This window comes from Drosophila innubila (genome assembly GCF_004354385.1).
Source record: "Drosophila innubila isolate TH190305 chromosome 2R unlocalized genomic scaffold, UK_Dinn_1.0 1_C_2R, whole genome shotgun sequence".
In the NCBI taxonomy this organism is placed as follows: Eukaryota; Metazoa; Arthropoda; class Insecta; order Diptera; family Drosophilidae; genus Drosophila; species Drosophila innubila.
Window position 1 is genome coordinate 9,416,505 of NW_022995374.1, and position 27,374 is coordinate 9,443,878.

General features: G+C 36.0%; 1 protein-coding gene across 1 annotated transcript in view; it reads right to left on the reverse strand.

Annotated features, from left to right (window-relative positions):
- Positions 1-1,190: 1,190 nt before the first annotated feature.
- Positions 1,191-27,374, reverse strand: part of LOC117785349 — a 99,170-nt gene continuing 72,986 nt past the window's right edge. Inside the window, exons 6-11 of the mRNA XM_034623307.1 lie at positions 25,980-26,119; positions 25,537-25,666; positions 15,518-15,646; positions 14,812-15,012; positions 1,641-1,819; positions 1,191-1,573 (exon numbers count right to left, since the gene is read on the reverse strand). Coding sequence (XP_034479198.1) covers positions 1,268-1,573; positions 1,641-1,819; positions 14,812-15,012; positions 15,518-15,646; positions 25,537-25,666; positions 25,980-26,119 — 1,085 coding nt within the window. The 3' untranslated portion in view covers positions 1,191-1,267. The remainder of the gene's footprint in view (positions 1,574-1,640; positions 1,820-14,811; positions 15,013-15,517; positions 15,647-25,536; positions 25,667-25,979; positions 26,120-27,374) is intronic.

Consider the following 27,374-nt stretch of genomic DNA (forward strand, 5'->3'; position numbering starts at 1 on the left):
GAACGTTTAACACTTGATATATATATAATATTGTTGTGACTTTCTTTTACTTCAAAAACATTTATGTACATTTTGTATGTGTGGAGGGTTTTTTTTTGGAGCTAATAGTATGCAATGTTATGTTCACGTTAGTTCGTTATTTCATTTTTCGATATATCAAATGTTTTTTTTTTTCAATTTGTTGCAAAAAATCCAGTAATAATTATTTCAAGTTTTTTTGGTCATTAGAAATAATGTTAAATTAATTATTGACAAATAATAAAAGTTAAAACATTTAATTTGACTTTTCCTCATTAAATTAAAAGAAATAAATTTATTTTAATTTTACAAAATACATATAATTTAATCTTTCATATATTAATCGTTATCAATTATGTACTTACAGCTTGTTCTATTTTTGCCTGTTCAAGTGCGCAAAAATCGAAATGGAAGGAATTTGTTCGTACCTGGTAGGTTTTTTTTTTTGCCTTTCATTTACAATATAGTATATTTCAACTCTCTCTTTATCTCTTTAACTCTAATTGCCTCAAAATATTTAACAAAATCAGTCACTTTGCTTATTTTTCAAAAAGGAACTTAAAGTACAATAATTATGGCTCAACATTTAACAATATGTAAACGCATTTTAAAATTTCCTTTCATTTTAAATTTGGCATTTTAGTTAAGCACTTTGACTAGTACTACAAGTACATACACACACACTGATACAGTCACAATTACACTTACGGGTACATGCTACAGTATAAACATTGAGTATTCTTTATAAAGGGTTAGTGGTGTGGGTATTTGGGTAGGGGGGGGTTATGAGCATACATGTTTTGGTTTTCAATAAGAGGGCTTAGGTGACAACTTAGACGCCTACAAAGTGTGTGCAGTGTCGTTAGTGGATCTTAGCTTAGGGATTCAAGTTGCTAATTTCATTTTGATACTTTTGCTAATCGGTTACACATACACATACAAATAGCTTTTGAATAATAGTAGTTGTGGGTAGCAGCATATAGTAATACAGTAATACAGTAATACATATGTTAGATATAGTAGATACATGTATACGAGTATGTGCTTAGACATAGTGGGTAATTAATAGTAGATAGCTTTATGAATGGCATGCAATAGTCCGCATTTTCTCGCACTCTCTCTCTTTCTGATTCACTCTTTCTCTCTTACACACGCACACACACACACACACACACACACTCGTGTAAATAGACTCAGACATACAATATCATTGGCTATGTTTTCCTCTATCACACTAAAAAGCTTAAAGCTAATGGCATTGCAGCAGCGTAATACCAAAAAGAGTTAACACTAGGGCCAACTCGAGTCCCTGCTCGCTCGCAGTATTATTGCTGAAGACTGGGAAATGTATTTGTTCGGGTCGATTGAGCTCCTCTTCCTCGTCGTCATCAATTGCGTTCGACATTTGCCGATGGCGTTTCGTGAAGTTCACATTGAAGACGGCCTCAGCAACGCCACCTGGAGTCGAAACGATAAAGTAGAAAGTTCGAGGTACACGCTCGTGCATGCTGACATATGTCAGACGAGCCTCCTTACAGTAGGGTGTAGGTAGATCCTAAAAGAAAATAAAATTGAATTAATGACAATGAAATAATCATAAGTATTTTTATAATTCGACATACCTTAACCGAGTAGGCCAATACAGTGCTGCCATATTGATTTCCCGGCGTGAATACGCGATCGCCGTGTAACCAACGTGCCGCATGTGCTGGAGGATTTGCACAGAACTCCACATTAAGGTGCAGGGGTGAGCCTGGATAAGCTACGGGTGTGGCATTCAACGCCACAACTGTGGGTGCACCTGCAAAATAGCAAAGTTTAAGATTATACATTGCACATTTATAATTCTTGGGTCATTATCTCGTTAGCAACTTCTTGGATTTATCTTAAGTCTTCAGCTTGTTTGTAGTTTGTAGATCGACAAAGTTTGCGATTCACTGAGCAAACTAACAGCCGCTAATAGATGACATACATCGCAGTTGCTAAGTCAACTTGTACACAACTGTACTTGAGCTAAGCCACCGTGAGACACATCTGTATCCTCGCATCAGTTGCAATTAAAAGTGCTGCGAAAAGTTTAGTGCCAACACTATCGCCACTAATTAAAAACGTATCATCAACAAAATGGGCCGCAAGACGCCCAGCCCAGCCAGAGTAGGGCCAGTGTTGTACAATATGCAGAGAAATCAAAATAAATAGTGAACAACATGTCGTCGAGCAAAAAGTTTTTAAGAACGCCGAAACTTCATTAAAAAGTTTTTGGCAGAAGCAAACGAACGAAATTGTGTAACTTTTGTGGGTCACATGCTAAGGCCTTGGTTTCTCTTCGGATAACGTTGTGACGTTAGCCAACACTGTGACAATCCAATTAGACACATGTGCGCCCCCGACGCTTTCGCTAAGCATATTTAATTATCGAGAGGCACGAGAATTTGGCGATTTTCCTCATCAGTCTGGGGGTCTTGGGAGCCGGGAATTCACCAAATAAACTCCAGGAGTGGGCCACAATGGCGGCTCGAAAAACAAAATGGCTGTAAGTGTTAAGTAGAAATCAGTGTACGTTAGGGCTGTCGCAGTTAAATCTCATGCACAAATAAAAACAATTCGAAGCACCCATCGACGTTTCGCAAATTGATAACTCCCAGACCTAAACGACAAGCTGTAAAATCAATTAAAGCAAGTGAGTTCTCGGGGCTACGGTTGTGTTTATTCCGTGTGTGTGTGTGTGTGTGCGCATGCTAAATAATGCGTTCGTCGCCATTTTCGAGATATTCGGGGACAACTGGCCAATCCACCCACAAAAATCAACAAATGCAATTTATTTCACAGCTTAAACTGATTTCAGTGAAGTCCTAAACACACCCATCACTCAAAGAGGGTTAACACGAGTACTTCATACTGATTCGCAGTCCCTGAACTGCGTTTTAGCATTTTACCCTCCGCCCAGGTAACATCTTCATTATGGTTGTGAGCATAGCCCAAGGGTCAGCGCCTGGTCATTGGTGCGATTTTTAATTTGATTTAAGCATCAGGCTCTAAATTAAACGAGTTTTGAATTTTCTAATCGAATTACCAGCTATCTAACGGATGGAAGCGAGTATCACAATGTTCAAAGGAACATACATTTCATTTGTTATGAGATTTAAAAATAATAAAGAGACGATAAAGTCAAAATATGAATATGAGTATGAATTCTGTTTATATATTTTTGCTCAAAACCCTTCATTCGTTTCTGATAGTTATATTTAATTCGCAAGTATTTAAGATATTAAATAGTAAACTTAACTTAACTTATGTAAAACACATATAAATAATTAAAAGCCTCCTTTAGTAACTCTCTAGCATACAATCTGCGTTGCTTTCGTTTTCACAAATTCAATTTGCATGTTTAGCCGACTTTTAAGGAGTGCAAAGGTTTCTTGGCCCTCAGTTACATTAAAATATAAAGTAAAATTAACATTTAAACAATAACACCAAAATTGCATGTACTACAATTGTTGCAACTTGCAACAATAACAGTGAGCGGCAACCCTGGCCGAAAATAATAAAGTTTTACAGCTGAAAATTACTCAATTCCCGTTGCTCAGAAAAGTTAACTTAATTTTTGTAGTTGCCTTTTGTCAGCAAAGTTTCCAAAGAAGTGCAACGGCAACATCAACAACAACAAGAACAGAAACAGAAACAGAAACGTTTTGAAACACTTTGGCGGACCGTCGCCCAAGTGGGCAGACAAGGGACAATACGAGTACAGCGCAAAATGACAGGGTTGCAAATATTTCCCGAGGATGGGCACTGGCGAGTGGAGGGGCAGGCGGATGTTGGCAAACTGCGCGCCCCATTGATTGCACGTTACTGAAAGTCTTTTTTACTTTTTTTATACCCTGTACCCACTGGGGTAGGGTATTATAAGTTTGCGAAAGTTCAAAGTAAATTTCTTTTGCAGTAGGATGCGCCTCTGGGAAATATCTCGAATATAATATCTTTATTTGCACACAGTTTAAGTTTATTCCAAGTATTTAAATACAATGCAAAAGAAAAACTTTCGCACTCACAATAAACAAATTGTATTTCCCTACAAATAAAATTGTAAAAATAGAGCAGCATTTTAATGCAGCTATTGAAATCTGACTATAGGGTATCTCTTAGTTGAACAGTATTCCAATGTTAATATTGAAGACGCATTGGAGTCGGTTGGGTGTAGAAAAAACAATAATGACCGAAAATAATTGAATTTTCGCATTCATTCGCGTGTTGCAATTACTTTGTTAGCCGCGCCCGCATTCCAACTTCTCTGTATCTGTCTCTTTCTCTTTCTCTCTTTCTCTCTCATTGTCTTGGTCCCCACTGTCACTTCGTTGATTTGTTGTTTTTCCATCTTATTGCATCACTGTTGTCCTGTTATTGCGTTTTCTCAACGTTTATTGCGCTTTATGTGCAACATTTTATATTAAAATAAATCTGTATATCCATGTACTATTTATGAAATAAACAGTTGATATTGTTTTTAATTGTTACAACGAAAATATGGAAATAATAATATTTAGAATAACAAGCTTATTAGACTTAATAATTTATTTTATATTAAGTGCATACCCATTATTTAGTAAACCAAGTTTACTTCAAAAAGTGCTAAAAATAATACGTGTTTTGATTAAAAATGTGTATTGCTTAGACATACAAATCAAACTTGAACCAGGTAAGTTAACCATATTAATTTTTAAGTACTTGGGGCTTAGAGGGCGAAAAGTTTGTAAACTTCAAATAAATCTGAAACGCTTTGAAAGCCGTTAACTGTTTTGGGTGCTTGTCAACAAAATAATCTAAAATTCAATGCCAACGACAAATACGAATAATTCAATTAAAAGCGCCCTAAGGTAGGCAATACTAATGAAAATTCGCTAAGTGGCAAACCCAAGTTTCTTCTTTAGTTGCCAAAGCACGTTTATGCATACCCTGTACCAATTGAATACGGAAAAATTGACATCAATATTATTATGCGAGCTCATATTACTTTAATTAAAATATTTACAAATATACTTTTAAAGGTAAAATCTTAAATTTTATAAAGAACTATTAAACTTTTTCCAATGACCATTTTCCTTCGGAAAGTTCGGAAATTCGTTTCTTCTAATGTGAATATTTAGTTTTTATTCAGGTATTTTTTAATGAGCAGAATACAGGATATCATTTAGTCGAGTGGTTTTACTTCTATATTTGCAATTAGAGACCAATGAAAGTGGATTTTTGTTTATTACGAGCTGCCAGCATTGTTGGTAATTTTATTTGCTGCTTTGGTATTAAGTGCACACAATGTTTATTAATTATTCAAGGGCCAACATTGAGAAAGGGGACTGAGGCACACAGCGGGGTGTAGGACAAATGCCTCTGGTCAGCCAGTTGCCTTAGATGCTAACCAGGCAAATAAAGCATTGTAGTTGAACATTATGATTGTTATTTTCATTTGCTGCCTGTTGGATTGCTTGTTATTTTAGTATTTTGCTATATTTATATACATACGTACAAAATATGTATAAATATATGTACTTTACATTCCGGACGTATCTAAGGATAAGCAATTTAGACTTTCATGATTCTGACCGTTGCCCCAGGAGCATGTTTGTTTGTGTCTTTAAGTCAGGTTAGCACCTGTAAATGTCTGATTTATTTTGATTACTCTTCAGGGACCTTAATCTTCTATTCCATAGCAGATGCAATTTATTGTGTCCGAGTTGATTTCCCACAGTCACTGAAGCTGAGCAGTTTCTGCTGAATGTTGTAATTTTCATAGAATATTCTGAGTCTGTGTTAATAAATCGATCATTGAGATCAATCCTTTAAAGTATTATTAATTTTCAATTCAATTCGACACATATAACTCAATAACTTATCTTTAACCTGCTTTTCAGCATGTATTGATTACAAAGAGTGTCTGTTTATTTTGATTTACTTTGCTTACTAAATTTTAGTATTCAGCTTAACATCACTTAAAAGTTTTGAGGTCTCACTTTCGTGTTATTAGAAGGAAATAAATAAATAAAATGATAGAAGGGAATTTATTAAATTTTCAAGTGATAGCAGGGAGGAAACTTGCAACTTGTAAATTACACGACACACAACACAGCCAACAAAACTTTAAGTGGCACATGTGAAGCGATTTTTGGCAACTTGTGCAATTTGTATTGCCTGAATTGTAGGGGAGGATGGAGATGTTGGGGCTTGTGTTAGGGTTGATTCATTCAAAGTTTCATCTTGCTGCAAGATGCAAACACAAACTTTGTGGTACGACAAGACAAGAGAAGCTCGACTAGAGATGGGCACATGTGTATTTGCTAGACGACACGAGCACGCGTGACTTTTATTGAAAAAAAAAAAAAATTATTAAAATTTTGATTGAGTTTGAGATAAAGACAAGACAAGTTGTTTGTTAAAAACTGATACTTTTACTCCGGTTCAACAAATATTTTATATTGATATTTTGAGATGAAAAAACACGATACACGACCTACTCTAAAAACATAGATGAACATGTACAATCTCCACAATATCTACAAGAAGAAATCTTGACTGCTCGCTGCCAGGCAAAAGTTGCTGGCAACTCATTTGATATTGAAAGTGAAAGAGCATAGTTAAATATACTTATGCTACTGAATGCCAACGACTAACTGTTACTATTCACTATTACATGCTGGCTTAATTTGTGTTGACAACGCCAAATGAGGCCAGTGATGGTTGCCGCACGGGTTGAAGCAATGTGCGGGGTGCGGGATGAACTGTTGGTTCAGCACTTGATTCTGTACAGAAATACGCTTTGTAAATTTTTAAGATATGGGTTAGAGATATTTGCAGAAATAAACACAAACATACATCGAGTTGAAAAGTATAACATGTTCTTAGTTGCTTTTCAGTATTGCCACTTACTGCACTTCACCTTTGAAATAACCCTCTTATTCTCTGGGCTCTTTTTTGGATCTGCTGTTTTTAAGGTCGCTGCAATTGATTGCAATATTAAATAATTTGCTTCATGCTTTAAGTCTTATCAATTTCCATTAAACATCTTTTATAACTCATCCCGTAATGCAATGATAAAGCCAGGTTTGTTGACCAAATTGGCTGCAAAGTAAATATAAACAAAAGCTACAGTTTTCCCAGTAAAAGCGTGTCAGCATCGTGCTATCAACTGACCACAGGAACGCCCACTGCTGGAAAGTGGGGATTGTATCTCTAAAATGCACTATATGGCGCCTCATAAAATTTGTTGTGAATGAATGAGGGTGTGAACTTTGCGGCTGCCTGGCTACCAGTCAGTCACACACACACACACACACACACACACACACACACATATACAGCTCTTGGTGTGTATGTCAGGCCTATACTTTATAGTCTGACTTTTGACATTTTTATTAGCTTTGTGGCGGCGACGTTTAATTACTTTACGCGCTGCGTGCAACGGCAACAACAAGAACAGCAACGGCATTTTAATGCATTATCTGCAGCGGGGTCGTTGTGCCTGTCATGGCAATAGCAGTGACAATAACGACGGCACTTCACTGCACTGAAATACAATTAAAATTTGCATTTGAATTTTATTGCATAGCCTTAGGCGCACTGAAAATTGCAAATTTTATGCGTGAGCAGCTTATTAAACGGCAATGTCAAACGGATTGTGGGTTAACGGGCTGTAAACGAATTCTCTAGTAAAGTATATAAATATTGTGGATATTCCAAATACATGTATATTTATTTATAGCTTAACATCCTGAAGAACATTTTGAATTTGTTATTGCCTTATCAAATTTAATTAAAATATGCAATAGATTCAATTTTATTTAAAAAATGGTTTTCTGTACTATTTTTATATATTTTAATTTTTTTCTAATTAATCAATTAATAAATTGTTTAAATTAATAAGTTTGTATGCACAAAACAAGCGCAAAGAGAATAATGTGTACTATATATTAACTTATCTTATTTTCTACAATTGCAGACTATAAACTTTATTCGCTTTACAATCGCCGATAATCATGCAATCTTCATAGTCATCATCAGTGTCGTTAGGCGACAAAGTAATAATTAAATTAATAAGGTTTTCTGTATTTTTTTATATATTTTAATTTTTATCTAATTAATCAATTAATAAATTGTTAAAATTAATAAGTTTGTAGGCACGAAACAAGCGCAAAGAGAATAATGTGTACTATATATTAACTTATCTTATTTTCTACAATTGCAGACTATTAACTTTATTCGCTTTACAATCGCCGATAATCATGCAATCTTTATAGTCATCATCAGTGTCGTCAGGCAACAAATTGCATTATTAATGCGCTTCACTTACCCCTTTGCCCTATCTCCACGGTGCACTGTGGACCACCCGTCAGACATTTTTATTCGGCGAAAAAAATAGCTTTAGCAATTTCACATAATCCACTTGAGACTGCTGGTGGGGGGTTCCTGCTGTTCCCGCTGTGGAACAGTGGTCGTCATCATTATAAAGCGATTCAGTTGAAGTAGTGCCGCTTATTAGTTGGTGCAACCAGCGCATGTGGCAGCCGCGGGGCACAATTCGTGGCCTGACTCGAAATGGGACTCGAAAATAGCCAATAGCTTGAAGCTGCTCAAAGCTCACAACCCTTGAGCGAAAGCTCAGCCCAACAGCGATATCTTGTGGTGCAAATTTGCATGCTCGAGTGTCAATTTCAGCTGCATGGCTATTGCTTTGTTAGGGCATTCAATAAGTTATACGCTTTTGCCCTTTAAGCTCAGCTAACGACACAATTGAAGCATAAAGTGTGGAAGAGGATGGCTTTGGGGGTTGGCACTTGGTACTCGGGAATTAGTTTTCATATGTTTACGCATACAACTGCGACCAAGTGACAGACGCTGCTCGAGGGCGAGTTGAACTGTCAGCTTGTTTTACTGCTTATATCCGGTCACGAAGATGTCCTGAGATGAGTTGGGAGTTGGTAGTTGGTAGTTGGGTGAGGTATTATATGAAGGCGACTGGGCTTGATGTTGCTTTCGGCGACATTGCGACGTCTCTTGGCGTCTATTTGCGCAACTTTTGCAACTCATTTCCGCTGCAGTTGCAGACAGACACCCACATAGTCAGCAGCACAATATGACTATTTGACTAGATATACATACATATACACGTACATATATATCTGTCTCGCTCCCTTACGCAACATGGCTATCCCTCAAAATGATTTCTGTAACTGTCTGAAAAGTTTTTACATAGGGCATTTTGGGTCGGACGGCTATTTGCCTCTCAGATGACAGTTTCTCTGTTCAGATTTTAACTAACGACTGGCGACTTTCACGACACACACACACACACACACACACACACACACACACACACAGCATCTCCGCGGCACATATGGAATATTATAATTTAGTCAACTTGGCAAGATGCCTTTTTTAGTTGCCATCTCTCTGCTATTCTCTTCTTCACTCTCTCTTATTCTCTGTCACTTTCTCGCTTGCATGTTTTGTTTGAAAATTGAAGCGTAAAAATGAATGCTTGGCTGAACTTGTGAAAACGACAACATACACTCACACACACACATACACAAAACTAACATCAACAAGAGCTAAAGAACAAAACTGTAGAATAGTATATAGAATAATTGAGAATAAAGCAAAATTATTCTGACAATTTTTCAATAAATTTAAAAAATGTATTAAAAATTATTATATGTAATTTCGTTGCATTTAACAAATACAAATACCTAGTCTTGTAGAAACGGAAATTGGTTGCAAATAGGAAATTAAGCTGTTTAGTATAACAAGTTTGAGGGCAGTAAAATTTTCTGAATACTAATCTAAGGGACTATTCGAGTTTTAAGCACCAAATTCAACTATTTTTGTATGCTCTTCATAATTAAATATTTGGGTAGTTTACAGTTGAAAGAGAACTGTTTGAGTTATTTATTTTGCAATTGCAAGCAATTGATTTTCATTTCCAAAATACAACTTTAAATTCCTTTCGAACTATTGAAAATATATGGAAAATTCCCTAGGGCTCGAATTTTTTCATTATATTTTTTTTATTACTTGGGGGTTTTGATGAAAAATTGTGCTTTGAAGTTTCAGCGGCTTTCAGTTTAATTTTCATTTCGTTTGTGGCGCAGCAACCCTCGCCAAAATCCATTCAGAAAACGTTTATCTAATGCTTAAGATCGCGGCTAAGGGATAGAAATGAGGTGGTGTGCTGGGATGAGAGGTGCGGGGTATATGCCGTAAACATTTAACATGCAATTTGGCGCAGCTGCTGTAAAAATTGGAAAGAACTCATAAATTGCTATTTAAATGAGGCACAAATGAAAAACGCCAAAGGAGAAAACGAGCATACACTCATACATACATACATACTCGTCAATATGCACACACACACACACACATTTGTGTAGGAGTACTCTCTGCTTTTAGCCATGTTAGTATCCCCAGCAGAGCATTACCTAATGAGTAGAAACAATGCAATATTTGCCAGCAATGCGCCAAATTTCACAGCAAAAATTTGACAAGAAGAAAAATAACGCGTGGAAAATGAAAAAAAAAAAGAAAACGGCAATGAAAATATTTACGAGCTGCTTTGGGGTAGGAGATTGTTCCGGCCTCATACGTTGTATGTATGCACACATACATATGTACGTTGATATATATGTTGATCAAAAGGCATGCGGCAAAAAGGAACTTGCACATAACAAATTAGCATGCATAAAACAATGCCACCACTTTTCCGCGCTCCCCTTTCTCAGATTGGGGGCGTGTCAGCATACGTATGTGTGTGTGTGTGTGTGCGAGCATAAAGCAATATTTATGCTCATGCACGCATATTTTTGGAGAAGGAAAACCGTCCATCTCATAACTTAGCCTCCTCTCTAAATTAAGCATTGAATATGCGTGGCGCTTTTATTAGAAATAAGTCAAGAATCAGTAAAGACAGAGAAAGAAAAGAGAACAGAGAGGCATAATGGGAATTGTTGTTTAATATTGGACATGGCAGAAAGAATGAGGCTTTACTCGTTGCGCTCTCTTTGTAATAAAAATTCCATAATAAATTATTAGGACGCAGCCTAACAGATGTCATAGTCAAAAGCTAACAATCAAAGATTCAAATTATCAAATGAAATTTATTAAATCTTTCCTTTTTTTCCACGAGTAAATGATCAGTAAATCAGTATAAATATTATTAATTAACTAAATACTTCCTCATTGTAATCAAAATTAATAAATATTCAAAAGTTTTGCCTATTAGGGAGACTTAGATAAGTTTCTTTAGTTGTTGAAGAGCTACTCATCTCTAAGACGAGTAATATTTACATTATACGAGAAAGAGAATATTTATTAATTAAGTAATATTATATTGTTATTCAAATCAATAAATATTAAATAGCATAGCCTATTAAGGGGACTTGGATAGGTTTCTTTAGTAGTTGAAGAGCTCCTCATTGTTACGACTTATTAAAAGACGAAACTACTTTGCAATTTTGATTCCGATTGCCTACTGAGATAACAATCAAAGAGATAATCCGCAGGAACGCTGCAGTTAATTACAAAATGCCGACCTAAAAATTCTGACAACAAAAGTAAGCCAGGTAGGAGTAAATGAATTGCCGACTCAATGATTTTGTTCAGTTCTGGCTTTTAATTAGTTGGCTGAAAAATGTGCAGTCGAAACACTAAGAAAGCAAAGATTCACATAGACTTTCAATACATACATACAATATAAATATGAAAGTTGTGGCTTTTTTTTTGGGTGGGCGTGGCATGCTAAAGCGCTTTGCTTATGCGCCTCGATTTATGCAACAAATACGTAAGCATCAACTACTTGTATATACAGTACGTTTAAGTAAAAAAGAGAAGAGTTTCCGGTTGGGAGCGAAGGGGAATAAAATAAATGTGCATATGAATTTTGAAGAAACGGCAAAGTCTTGGCGGCTGCTGCCAATGCAAAAGTGCACTTACTTACCAACACACATGCTCACACAGACACACACACGCACACACTCACACAGATCTGCTAGCTAAATTTATGCTTGTGTTAAAGTTTCTAGTGCGTGTGTTGGCCAAAAAGTTTGCGAGCAAAAACTTGAGCAACAGCAGCTGCAAAAATTTTCAGCACTCACACAAATTAAATAACAATTTTCTCTCACAATTTCGCAACGTTTTCGCTTCGGCTTCAGCTTCAGCTTCAGCCTTGGCTTTCGTTGAGTTTTCTTTACTTTTCTTTTTGCCCACTTTTTTTTGTTTCGCCAAACGCTGTCGTTAACTTTATGTGGGCGTCCTTGTTGACAATGTATATGAGAAAGGGTGCGGGGCCGAGTTGGAGATGGAGGCGTGGCTAAGTCTGCATATGTTAAGTGGCTGCTTGCAAAGTGTCTCAGTAGACTTTTTCGCTACTTTTTGGCCCACAATTGGCCCAGAGTTGGCTCCCAGTTGGCCGCCATGTGGTTAGTGTTTTGATTACAATTTGTTTTAAGTAATTTAAATACAATTCAGAAATATTTTGTTTTTGTTTTATGCATTTTTCAGAAAAAGCGTAATTTTTTATTAGTTTTTAAGTGCACTTTAATGAAGATATTTCCGACTACTCCCAGAATAATTTATGAAAAAATTATTCGAAAGGAATGAGGCTCTGTTGGAATATTGACATTTAGTTTTAATTGAAAACATGAAGATAAGATGGATGAGATTATAAATACAACTATAGTAAATTATATTCAACTTATGCCTCTATTATTTGATTTGTATTTGTTTTATTAAGCAGTTACCGTTATAGCCTTATGTAAATGTACTTTTTTTTAGGAGAGATTGAAATTCTGCTCAACTTTAGTTTCTTTTCGCTGCAGTTAACTCTCGGGACAATTTACTGTTTATCACTTGGGTAAATTTATAAATGTTATTATCCATTCTCCCTTGAACTACAACTCTTAACAATTACTCTAGAGCTTCTTGCTTGTGATGCTCCTTGAAATAGAATATTATGAAAGAACCGGAAACTTTGTAGACTGAGAAACTTGCTCACTTTTTACTCTGTAGTTTTCGAGTTTGTGCCATTTTCCTTTTGAATTCTGTTTAATTTTAGAAGTAAACACAAATACGGAACGGACCCGAGTACAAAAACAGTGAAGCCATTTTTCCCAAGGGGTTAACATACTCAACTTCTGACTTGTCTGACTATCTCTTTCTATCGCTCTGTCTTCGTTTAAGCGTGTAGTAAATTTAATCTCTTGTGAGCCAGTTGTATATGTATCTATTAGAGTGTGCGTGCCTGTGTGTGTGTGTGTGTGTGTGTGTGTTTCACGTTTACAGCATTTTCATGCAGTTGTTGTTTCGTATCTTTTCACCTGCTATCTCCCTATATCACATATCCTGTCGTCTTTGACTCCTCTCATCTTGTTACCAGGCAATCCTTTCTAGCTCCCACTTGATAAATATGACTATTTTACGCTGCCAGAGAGCAACTTACCAGCTCACCCTCTGCACTGTTTCCTTGTAACTTGTTTATTCGCGTTAAGCGTTACCTGCAACGCCTCAGTCATATTTTACTTGCTCTCCATGTCGGTCTACTCCATGTCCTGTCTGCTGTCTCCTGACCGTGGCCCTGGCCCTGGCCCTGGATCTGTCCCCGACTGTGTATTTTGTTTATACAGCACTCAATTTCGCAGTTTTAATGACAAAATGTCTTACCTTCAAACTGTATGCGAATGAACACTATATGTATGTTCATGTTCATGTCTATGTCGGTATATGTGTCTGTATATGTCGTTGCATATGTTGTTCAGTTGTTCAATTGTCTCCTCCATCCGTTTGGCGCTCAACTTCAGCGACTTTGTTTGATTGCTTTGGCCACAGCTTGGAAGCAACTGTGAGCTGACATGTTTGTATTGCACTCGAGGGCTCTAAGTCAGGCTGGACTGACTGTCAGCTGGCATTCGCTTAACCCACCAGGAAGACAGCAGAAGCACTTGCCAAGTTTTATTGTCTCAGTGTCCACTTAGATTTCGCCTCAAGACAACTTAATGCTCCCCGCGTTTTGATGAGAGAATGGACGGCAAACACAATGGAGACAACCGAGTATAAGAGAGTTGAAAGTGTCAATATGAAATCAAAGCTTTGGGTATTTTCTCTAATTTCCGGTCGCATGATTTTCCATTTTTCTTTAAAATTCGAACACGTTGACATTGTCAGCTGAACGTTTTATTCATGGCGTATGCGTAATTTTTCCATGCCTGAGCGAGAACTGATTGGAATTGGCTCTGACTTCGCCGAGTCATCAATCATGCTTCGGTTTTACACACACACACACACACACAGGCAAAGATTTGACAAGTGTCAATGTGACAAGTCAGATAGAGTAAGAGAAAGGAAGACAGAGAAGTCCTTGGGCAAGTCCCGACAGTCAAATGCTAAGTAAATGTTCAAGTTTTGACAGCCAACGTAGGGAACAAATTATCAAAAGCTAAGACGCAAAAACTTTTCCTTTGTTTTGCAATGTGCTGAAAACTGCTGTCAAAGTTTTTAATGTTTTTAACTTGGTTCTGTCACCTGCCAAACCCGAAAAGTAGGCTACATAAACTGTGCAAAATACTTGAAGCTGTAACAGTTGTGTTGGAAAGCACTTGACGAACTACTTCCAATAGAATGTAATATTTCTTTAGATTTTTGCATATTTTCTATTTTCAAATCAAATCAATTTCATCTTAAAGCACCAAAAAATACTAACAGTCAGAATGATTTCAAAAATTGATAGTCAATAAAAAAAAAATTGGAAATTTCACTTACCTTTAACTGCAACGATGACACTTTGAAGCACTTCGAGCTTCTTCTTATTGGCCAGAGATTGGCCCACGCACTTGTAGGTGCCCGCATCCTGATACATGACATCTTTGAGCGAGAATTGACCCGTTGGTTGGGAACTGCCATAGCCAAGGCCACGGAGCCTAGCCGAAACAGGATCCAAGTGCGACCAACATCCCAGGGAGCCTATGGAACAGGGAGATAGCAGACAGACAGAGCAGAGAGAACATTAAAGTCATGGCATAAATCGAGAGGGCGCCATTTCTAATTTAATTAATTGACTATGGCTGGTACACAAGTTCTAATTTCTTTAATTGATGCGTTCCGAGTCGTAAACAACAAAACGCTTCCACTTCCATTTGTAAAGGAAGCCAACCCCCCTCCCGCCCTTGTGGTAGCCACCCAACTGCTCTTCCAGGCCGTTTGTCTTCGAGTATTTGTCGACGGCCTAAAAGTGAGCAAAGTAAATTGCACGCATAATTAATTTTCAATTGTGCTAATTAATGAATGGGCCTCCATTCTTTTACTCTTGGACTCTTCGATCTCTGCCTCAATTAGTATAGGAAAATGTAAAATTTAATTAGATACAGCGCTCATTTCCCTTAATTCACTGTAGACTTTCCATTGCTTTGATCTATTTATTTGATGCCGGCAGCATTTCAAGTTTTTCAAGTCTTTCAAATTTGCTTACCTTGCGGACATTGCAGCGTTACAGCTCCGCCAAGTTGCACCTCCAGCTGCCCCTTGTTGGGATTATGCGAGGCAGCTGCCACAGAGACATCCTGATCATCAGGCTCCGATGTGACATCCACTGAGTCATCTGAAATGGAAAGAAAATGTGTGAAAATTTATGAATATCTGTGTTATACTCTGCAGTCACATCTGTGAGAGCATAAAATATGATAAGCTTTTCAGCAATTGTCAATTGTGACAATATTTCAATGGCAAAACTGAGCTCAAAGGTCGACAGTTCCTCACCAGCCAGCTTAAAGCAATACAAATTGCGCTGCCTTGACGGGATGCGGGTGACACTTTGGATGCTGGAAAGCACCTGAGTCGTTCCCGGGCGTACTTGAAAGCTACACAATGAGTTGGCACTTCCGATTTGCGTGATTTGACTGGCTATTGAAGTTGAACGGGAACTTAAAGTGAACATCGCTGCTCAGGCAGCTGGAAAATTGAAAATTGACATAACTTTTACTCATCAATTTATGCTTAACATCATAAGTATGTTTAAGGGTAGCAACATATCTCTGATCCTAGACCTCAGCAGGAGTAGTAACGATCCAAGTTCACACTTGTCTACAATATTGGATAAATCCTCCTCATTTGCATCTGTTAAAGTACATAGAAACAGGGTATCTCTCCTAGCGACTAGAAGACTCTTTCTTCTTTAATAAGAATGAGAATGAAAGGCAAAGACATTACGATGCTTCATTCCAATTTCGTGGCCTGAAGAAAATGACATCAAATTTATGCGACATATTCATGCTGAACAGGGGGAAACTCGTAACTGGTAAATGTATACTGTGTGTGTATGTTTGTGTAATGTGCTGTGCTTTAAATTTCAAGCTGCTTTTGTGCCACATACTTTATAGCGCTGTTCATATTACGTATAAATTACAATTAACGTTGACATACGCCTAAAAGTATGCAATGTGCGGCTTTTGTTTGAGACCGGATATCATAACAATATGTTGCCAAGTGGATGCTTGGGCAAAAATCATGACAAAGGACTCCCGCAATTTGTCTCAATGTGGTTGGGTCTTCGAGGCAAGAACTTGGGTCACATACATCTACAGACCCTGAACAATTTTAAAAGTCCACCAATTTGTGGTTGCACCTCAAAACGCTCATAAAATTAGCCTCGCAACTCAAAGGTGAACCGCTTTTCAGTTAATAGAAACCGGTAAAAGAAATATATATGTATCCGGTGTCGTTCAAGTATTCTCCGAGATTGAGGTGTTCTTATAGATAACAAATGGGACAGTTCCATCCATGAATTGGAAAAAGGTTGTTCCCGTTGAGGGGAAAATAAATTAATTGTGGGCTGAACACTTGTAAGTACCAAAGTAAAAATTAATTGTGTGCTCATTTCGAAACAGAAACATTTGAAGAAAGTAGCTTGACATTGGTGATAAAAACAACCCCTAATCGTGTTTAGCAACCCTTGCGAATCTTATTGCTGACAATAGCGAGATATATTGTAAGCAGGTTGTCTTTAAAAAAAATCACGATGTTATAAACATTTTTTATTGTTGGAACATAAAAAGACAAAACAGCGCTGCTTAAATTGGCAAATTGAGGGATTCTAGGTATGTTACTCTTGCTATCTTTTTCTCCTTATACTGTTAAAAAATATTTGGGTTCTCGTCACAATTTTTAGTTGAAAATTCTTAGCTACAAAAATATGTCTAAAATAAAATTTTTAAGAAATAAAGAAAAAATCTGAAATAAATTACCGTAAATATTGTGGTATCTAAATATTTGTATATATATAATATTATATATAATATTATGTTTCAAACACCATTAAACAATTTTATAAGAAATAAACAACGAACTCATCAATTGCGACTAAAAATTGACCGCTTGGATTACTTCCAATAAATTAACTTGTATCTCGTTGTCCAGCACATTTCTTTGGTATTTTTGGCATAAGTTACTGCAATCACTTGTACTTATAATTATTCCAGACAAATTTATTGAACGATATCTCTTCTTAACTCCCTTCCCTTACGCAGCACAGAGCATAACATAATTCCCAGCACTCACTTCATGCATATGTATATATTCTGTTGAATAGCCACTCATAAGTACGAACTATCCTCCCCTAACAACCAACAAATAGAAAAAGATATAAAGACAACAAATAACTTCAAGTAACGCTCATATGTTGTTGGAGAAAGACAGAAGGAGGATGAAAGATGGGGAGATGGAGATTCCTCTTGGAAAGCAAAACAACAACGGAAACAAATATGAAGAGCAAACAATAAACACTAATGCAAACAGGAGAAATCAATATGCCACTCACGCAGGGTAAAAGAGAGTGGGAGAGAGACATAGCCAGAGGAATTGATAGATAGACAAAGGCTGCAAATTCTCGACAAGAGACTGTTACAAGGGCGGAGTGTATATTAAGTCTCACTATTTTCTCGCCGACAATAATTAATCATAAAGCATCAACATCAGCATGTTGACGTTGGCTTTAAGTAGAGCCTGCACTCCATGAATGCTTAAAGGACTGTTAAGTGTCCTGGATTGAGCTGAGATTGGGTTGACTTGGGTCTGTGCCTGCCAACTGCAGCTCAGTCACAGAATTCACACCCTGTTTGGGCAGTCGGAAAATATTCACACAACCCTTCAGTCTTTGTGCTCACAAGTTATTGAATATGGCATAATGTCGCCGTGCAGAGATTAAAAACTCTTTAACACGCTTTAATTTATATACCCATTTTTATTGATGGACCACAAGTATCTACAATATTTACTTATATAGTAATTAACTAGTTTTCAGTTTTCATTACCCACAAGTCTTATTTTTTATGCGCGAGTGCTCAAAAATGCATCAGCATATTTATTCATGAAGCTCCATCTTCAGCATCAGCATCAGCATCAGAAGAGGCAACAATCAGCTCAACTTACAAGCTTCATAAACAGCTAGCGGAAGCAACATAGCTGCATGCAACGAACTGGCGAAAGGGGCAAAGAAGAGTGGGAAAGCTGGAGACAGTTACTTGCCTCGTCAAGTGAAACTGTGTGGGTGCATTTGATTGCGTTTGTGTCTTGGTTATACATTTTAATTTTTTGTGCTGTCTCAACTTGTGTTGAACGTACCAGTATAGTATTTTTAGCACAATTTTTCGCATTTGCCTGCTACTATTTTTGTTGCCTTTGGAGCAGAGCTTATGACAGGGCTAAAAGCAATGGGATTGGTAGTGAGTTGGTTGGTTGGATGGTTTTCGTATTCAGTATACGATTAATTTGCAATGAACTGAAATTGAAGATGATTGCAATGTGCAGCATTATGCACACAAGAACAAGTAAGAAGATGAACTTTGGATTCCAAGGTAATGTTATACTTGAAAGAAACGTACAGAGCTTACTTTTCGGAAAACTCTGGAATCTTAAATAAAAATTAATTTTCATCTTAAGCCTAAGATTACAAATTGTGTTAATTCCAAAAAAAAAAATTAATATAAACATTATAAAAACATCATTTAAGAACATATAAAATGCATAATGGGTTTTTAATATATATTTAAGCGGCCAAGAAAACAGCATGAGGAAGAAAGGAAAATAAACGAAATGAGCTTTTTGTTTTATTTGAAGTAAAAGAAAAAACAAGTCAAATAAAATTTTATTGCAAATCTTCCTGTGCTGCCTTCAGAACCAATTTCTTGGTCACTCCTGCCCCAATCTGTAAGAGACCAAGCTGAAGGACAAACACATAGTGAAATGTAATCGCCGGCTATAAAAACAAAAGCAGCAAACAAAAAACTAATAATCATGCGCTCCGATAAACACAAAATTTCCAGAGGGCACGAAAATTCCAGTATAGGGGTAATGGGACAGAAGGGATGAACGGGGAAGAGTAGCCAGAAAAATGCTTCATATCGCATTGAATGAGGCGAACTTAACGATAAAGCTAAACCGCGATAACCAGTATGACTAACGACAACATATGTATGTATTTCTAAGGACATTACCGATTAGCCGTTGTCGACTGTTAAGTCGTAAGAAATAAGAATAAAGTCCCTGAAACGCAATAATTTGAGACAAAATACTCACGATAAAGTGTCAAATAAAATTTTATTGTAATTTTAAATCACAGAAAGCGAAACAAATATTTGTTATAAGAATTTTTTTTTTTGGTTATCTTATGACTTTATATAAATTTAACTCTACTTAAAAATCTGCAAATAATCTATTCGATTCAAGAAAGTATAAATTATGTCTCCTCTTATTTCCAAACGAATCGATATTTCTTAAGGCTTTATTTTACTTCATTTCTTGTAAGTCAAGGCTTTTACTAATTGCACTTTATTAGAAGAACAGCACAAACATGGTAGAAACCACTCAACATTCATTAGCCTCAAACTGAACTTTAACTCATTAATGAGGATGGCAAACAAACTGGTCTTCGTATACTTGGGATTAAGTCTAGCTACATATCGATAACTTTAGCCAATTACAGATGCGTCTCGTTCACTGTCACTTTTTACTTCTCAGTCTCTCTTCACGTACGTGTCAAATTAGCGACGTTTTAACAAGCTCACTGCGTCCGTTAACCGTTAGTTTCTCCCCCGTCCTTCGCGCAGCATCCCACATAGCTGGCAAATCAATCACGTCAAAGTGGCTAGCGAAAAAGTTAGAGAAACTACCTCAAATTGCCTACTTTTGTAACAAACGACAGGACGACGGGACGACAGGACGACACGACGACCATCGCATCGCATCGCGCTGTTGACTTTAGCCTTTAGTCCGCCGTATCCCTGAGCATGTCTTGTAGTTTTTGGGCGATGTTCCGTATAGGACACTGATTGCTTTTTCATTGCATTTCATCAGGCCCCGTCTAGGACACAGTCAGCCCGACTGTTGTGGAAATCAAAGTTTTCTTTTGCTACCTGCGCGGATTTTGCAGCTGAATGGCTGAAAGATTTTAGAACCGAGCTAGAAAACATATCGTCAGCAATTAAACGCGCATTCAAACGTCTGACTGGTTTTCAGTTTTTTTTTTGTGAGCCTAAGCTTTGGCTTTTTCTTTTATTCGTTGCCGCCGGTTGTTGAAATCAATATACTTTTTTTCAGTCCCCTTGTAGTTTCTTTTCTTTCTGATTTTTATGGTTGTGATGCCTTTTTTCCGGTTTGAGGGATTATATTTTATATCTTTTTCCAGTCTTATGTGATGCACAATTTATCAAATCTCTGCAGCTGTTTGCTAGTTTATGACAGCTAATTCTCGCATAGTAAATCTTATAGATATTGTTTTAAACTCTATCTGCACTCGCACACACAAAAATCTATATGGACTGTCATAAATTGACTGGATCCACGAGGTACTTTTATGGTACTATACTTGCCGACTGTTGCCAGAGTTTGATTTGCCATTTGGCAGTTTCGTAAACGTTTTACAAATTGATTTACGTGCTTAACATGTTGCCAGTTTCGTTGGCAGCCCCTCCAAACATTTCTTACAATTAGATTTCACTGCAAAATCAACAGCAAAAGTTTTTACAGAGCCTCCGCCCTCAAAACGAGAGGAAGAACGGAATCCAAGCCGTGGCTGACACATCAATCATCGATAAATGCCGATATGTCGGGCCATCAGTCGTCGCGAGGGTTGATGCGTACTTTCCTATGTGCTGACTTCACTTCTTGGCCTCTTTGGGCGATTTTATTTTTATTAATAAAGCATTTGTTTTCCCATAATGAGCAACGACAGCCGCCTGTCAGGATTCTTTTTGGTTTCTCGCCATTTTTTTTTTTTTTGCTAAAAAAAATACAATAAAATCTTGAAAATGGACGAAAAATCTCTCCCCTGGGTCTGCTTGGGCTGGAATTGTGGGTGTGCCATTGGCTTAAACAGTGGATGTGGCGGCTTCCTCGATGGGATTCACGTAAAAAGTGGAAACACTTTGTCAAGTTGTTATTACCAATAATATTTTTTGTGCTTTTCTTTCTTTGCCTAGTCGAAACTGCTGCCATTTGCTTTTGTTGGTGCCACTTCTGCCTCGGGAGGCGTCTGCCAGTCATTTTCTGTTTTTCGTGATTGATGAGCGCTTATTTTACGAGCTTTATAAGTTGCTTTTGGTAGGGCGCATTAAATGGCATATTTTTGTAGGTGCAAAGAGTAGCTCATCTTTGTATTCAAACTGTTTTTACCTAGGTCATGCTAAAAGCACCTTTAGTAAATACACTTTTCTTTGAAAATTAAAAAATTTAAATATATTTGTGTATATTTTAAATATATTTGTGTAATTCATGATGATCAAGAATATAACTATGATATATATTTATTGGATGATAAATGGCTTCGGTTCGAAAAAATTTCAAATTTTCTAGATGATAAAAATTTAAATGCAGAATCAATTAAGAGGCCAAATAATGATCAAAATGACATTGACGAAGTTATGAGAGATCAAAGTTTTTGAAAAAATGTCAAGGGGTAGGTATGGAAAATAGAATAATAAATGGCTTAGGTTCGAAAAAATATCAAATTTTCTAGATGATAAAAATTTAAATGCAGAATCAATTTAAAGGCCAAATAATGATCAAAATGACATTCCGCTTCAAAATCGGTTGATTTTTAATGAAGTTATGAGAGATCAAAGTTTTTGAAAAAATGTCAAGGGGTAGGTATGAAAAATTGGATGAAAAATGGCTTAGGTTCGATAAAATATCAAAATTTCTACATGTTCAAAATTTAAATGCAGAATCAATTTAGAGGCCAAATAATGATCAAAATGACATTCCGCTTCAAAATCGGTTGATTTTTAATGAAGTTATGAGATATCAAAGTTTTTGAAAAAATGTCAAGGGGTAGGTATGAAAAATTGGATGATAAATGGCTTAGGTTCGAAAAAATATCAAATTTTCTAGATGATTAAAATTTAAATGCAGAATCAATTTAGAGGCCAAATAATGATCAAAATGACATTCCGCTTCAAAATCGGTTGATTTTTAATGAAGTTATGAGCGATCAAAATTTTTGAAAAAATGTCAAGGGGTAGGTATGAAAAATTGGATGATAAATGGCTTAGGTTCGATAAAATATCAAAATTTCTACATGTTCAAAATTTAAATGCAGAATCAATTTAGAGGCCAAATAATGATCAAAATGACATTCCGCTTGAAAATCGGTTGATTTGTAATGAAGTTATGAGATATCAAAGTTTTTGAAAAAATGTCAAGGGGTAGGTATGGAAAGTTGGATGATAAATGGCTTAGGTTCGAAAAAATATCAAATTTTCTACATGATAAAAATTTAAATGCAGAATCAATTTAGAGGCCAAATAATGATCAAAATGACATTCCGCTTGAAAATCGGTTGATTTTTAATGAAGTTATGAGAGATCAAATTTTTTGAAAAAATGTCAAGGGGTAGGTATGGAAAGTTGGATAATAAATGGCTTAGGCTCGAAAAAATATCAAATTTTCTAGATGATAAAAATTTAAATGCAGAATCAATTAAGAGGCCAAATAATGATCAAAATGACATTCCGCTTGAAAATCGGTTGATTTTTAATGAAGTTATGAGAGATCAAAGTTTTTGAAAAAATGTCAAGGGGTAGGTATAAAAAATTGGATGAAAAATGGCTTAGGTTCGATAAAATATCAAAATTTCTACATGTTCAAAATTTAAATGCAGAATCAATTTAGAGGCCAAATAATGATCAAAATGACATTCCGCTTCAAAATCGGTTGATTTTTAATGAAGTTATGAGAGATCAAAGTTTTTGAAAAAATGTCAAGGGGTAGGTATGAAAAATTGGATGATAAATGGCTTAGGTTCGATAAAATATCAAAATTTCTACATGTTCAAAATTTAAATGCAGAATCAATTTAGAGTCCAAATAATGATCAAAATGACATTCCGCTTGAAAATCGGTTGATTTTTAATGAAGTTATGAGAGATCAAAGTTTTTGAAAAAATGTCAAGGGGTAGGTATGGAAAATTGGATGATAAATGGCTTAGGTTAGAAAAAAAATATCAAATTTTCTAGATGATAAAAAATTAAATGCAGAATCAATTTAGAGGCCAAATAATGATCAAAATGACATTCCGCTTCAAAATCGGTTGATTTTTAATAAAGTTATGAGAGATCAAATTTTTTGAAAAAATGTCAAGGGGTAGGTATGGAAAATTGGATGATTAATGGCTTAGTTTCGAAAAAATATCAAATTTTCTACATGATCAAAATTTAAATGCAGAATCAATTTAGTGGCCAAATTATGATCAAAATGACATTCCGCTTCAAAATCGGTTGATTTTTAATGAAGTTATGAGAGATCAAAGTTTTTGAAAAAATGTCAAGGGGTAGGTATGGAAAATTGAATGATAAATGGCTTAGGTTAGAAAAAATATCAAATTTTCTAGATGATAAAAATTTAAATGCAGAATCAATTTAAAGGCCAAATAATGATCAAAATGACATTCCGCTTCAAAATCGGTTGATTTTTAATGAAGTTATGAGAGATCAAATTTTTTGAAAAAATGTCAATGGGTAGGTATGGAAAATTGGATGATAAATGGCTTAGGTTAGAAAAAAAATATCAAATTTTCTAGATGATACAAATTTAAATGCAGAATCAATTTAGAGGCCAAATAATGATCAAAATGACATTCCGCTTCAAAATCGGTTGATTTTTAATAAAGTTATGAGAGATCAAATTTTTTGAAAAAATGTCAAGGGGTAGGTATGGAAAATTGGATGATAAATGGCTTAGTTTCGAAAAAATATCAAATTTTCTACATGATCAAAATTTAAATGCAGAATCAATTTAGTGGCCAAATTATGATCAAAATGACATTCCGCTTCAAAATCGGTTGATTTTTAATGAAGTTATGAGAGATCAAAGTTTTTGAAAAAATGTCAAGGGGTAGGTATGAAAAATTGAATGATAAATGGCTTAGGTTAGAAAAAATATCAAATTTTCTAGATGATAAAAATTTAAATGCAGAATCAATAAAGAGGCCAAATAATGATCAAAATGACATTCCGCTTCAAAATCGGTTGATTTTTAATGAAGTTATGAGAGATCAAATTTTTTGAAAAAATGTCAAGGGGTAGGTATGGAAAATTGAATGATAAATGAATCATATATAATACCTTATGAATTTATTTGCTTATGGTTTCAATACTTTGCTAATGTCAAATTCTTATATTTCTCAAGTTTCTCATTTTCTAAGCATGCACAAATTCAGAACCATGTAATGAGGCTGAAAATCACCTTTAGACCACATACACACACGCATGCACAATTTGCGTTTGCCGTGGAGAAATAAATAGAAAGGGAAACAATTTCAGCAGCCTGTTTTTAGGCAAAATAGCAACAATATTTGCAAACAAAGTGGCGTCTGTCAGCGACATAAATTCAATAAAAATATTTACAATCATTAACACGCGTTCAGCGCATAAAATGTGTATTAAACTCAGAGCACACTTCTCAAACTCAAATCTTCACCCGCAAAAAAAGGAAGAGAGAATATTGACAGCAAAATGGCGCGTAAGCATAAATAGTGTGTTTTGGTGGGAAATGGGAAAATGACGATATCTGAGGATGCGAAGATGTTGGGACAGAGGGTTGACAGTGTCGCTGCCTTTCAGCACCCACTCAATGCCAATGCCAATGAAATTTGCCACATTTTGCATATGGAGGGTAACGAAATGGCTCAAAGTACGCGGCATCATCATCACTGCAACCCTCAGCAAGGACAAAATCAAAAACGAGACCGAGACCGAGACCGAGACCGAGACCGAGAACGAGAACAGACATTGAGACTAGGATGAGGACACTCACATTAACGATGGGACGCACCATGTGCGACTGTCGTAAAACCCACTTAGAGTTTTTGGCAATTTTTTGACAGGGCCACCATTTTTATTAGATGAGAACTAATGGCGAAAATATTATCACGCGCCATTTTAAAGGCAATTTCACGCATACGAGGTCTAATTTATTTCAAGTACGAGTACTCATACTTACATCGCACACTGAGGTAATAACCAATCGACGAGTATTGAAAGTTCAGATGCCGTGATGTGCACTTGTACCAACCGGAATGCTCTCGTCTAATGGATGTAAAGTTGAGAAACCCGTCGCCAGTTTGAGGTACCTGTAAATAGCACAGATGATGAAAAGAGATAGAAATACAGAGAAATTAAAAAGAGTGAGAGAAATACGTTAAATTCATTTGGAGTAGAGCAAATTAGTTTCGGACTTTTGCGTAAACAATTTTTGGTAATTAAGGCAAGGCAAATAGTTGGTCCAAGCACTTTTTCGCGATAACTACACGAAAATCCATTTAAAACTTGCTCCTTGCCGAAAAATCACAAAGCGACCAAGAGCATTCAGAGCTGCAGTTTGAGTCAGAGCCAAAATCTGAGCCAAGAATGGGCTTACGTATGCATAAGTTTTATAAGACTCACCGGTGTGTCACCGTCGTCCTTCTGCCACCGCGGAGTGCTCGGAGGATTCGAGTCGACGTCGCACTTCAGGCTAACTTCGATGCCTTCGCGCAGGGGATAACCGAAGCCAGGTGTGCGCGAGATTGCAAACGAGGGTGTATCTGCAAAGGGAGAAGAAGAGTGAATAAGGATGGAATAACACACAGATACGATGAGATTTTCGGTTAGTAATTTTTCGGATTTCTGTCTGCGGTCGCCTGTCTGCTGTCTACTGTTGTCTGGCGACCGGAGACCGGAGACCGGCGACTGTGGAAACATCTACAAAATAGTTTTTTAATTAAAAAATTACGACACAAAAATAAACGCAAGACGAAAGAAACTTTTATAATTAAACTGAATGCAAATGAGTGTTGGCTATTTGATGTTCATCAGTACCGCAAAACTAACGACCATAGACACATTTCTCTGTTCGCATACATCTTTGAAAATTTCGTGTGCAACAAAAAAATGTGAATAATAAAAAGAAAAGATTTTAACAAAAGTCTTTATAAAATGTGTATCAGGGATATTAAAACATACACTACTTAATACTAAAATTAAATGCATTCTTATGAATTAGCAAATATTTGGAATATGCATAAGTACTATATTTACGTCAGTATAGTAGACAATGATCATTAATCCTGCAAAATTGTAAAGTTCTTAATTTATATTTTATTGATATTTTATACCATGATTTACACAGTCAATACTTGTTGGATTCTGTGATTTTACACCCTATTACTAAAATTTTCGTTCTATTTCGCAGCATACGAATATTCAACATATTTGTTAGATTTCATATATTATTAAATGTGAATAAATTTCAATATCAAATACAATTTTGGGAATATATCACAAAAAGCGCTTCGCAAAATGTAAATGTAAATAGTATAAATGAATGGCCCAAGCAGCTAGTTGCATTCAGTGCATATTTATAGCCATAAATAAAATGTTTTTAATCAGAGTTAGCCAAATGTGGAAAAATATGCAATAAAAAAATCAGAGTGCATTGAATTTAAATATTTTCAATTGGCAATGCACATTAAATTTGTTTGTCGGCTGTTTGTATATGTAGTATCTACAAAGGTCGCAGGTCTGAGGACAGTCAATAGACGGGGACAGACAGGAACTTGTCTGCACGCCATTTTGTTTGGCTTCATCAATTTGGGATATAGATAGCTATTCAAAGGAACACAAAAATTGTTGTAGTTTTTCAATCACGAACTGCTAAAGACTTGTGAAAATCAATTCATGATTGATTCTGATATAAAATGTGAATAAATCTATAGACTGTAATAATTTAAACAAAATCTGTATGTGTAAAATTTGCATGTGAAACCTATTTAGTTTGCATTAAAGCATATTTCTGAACGA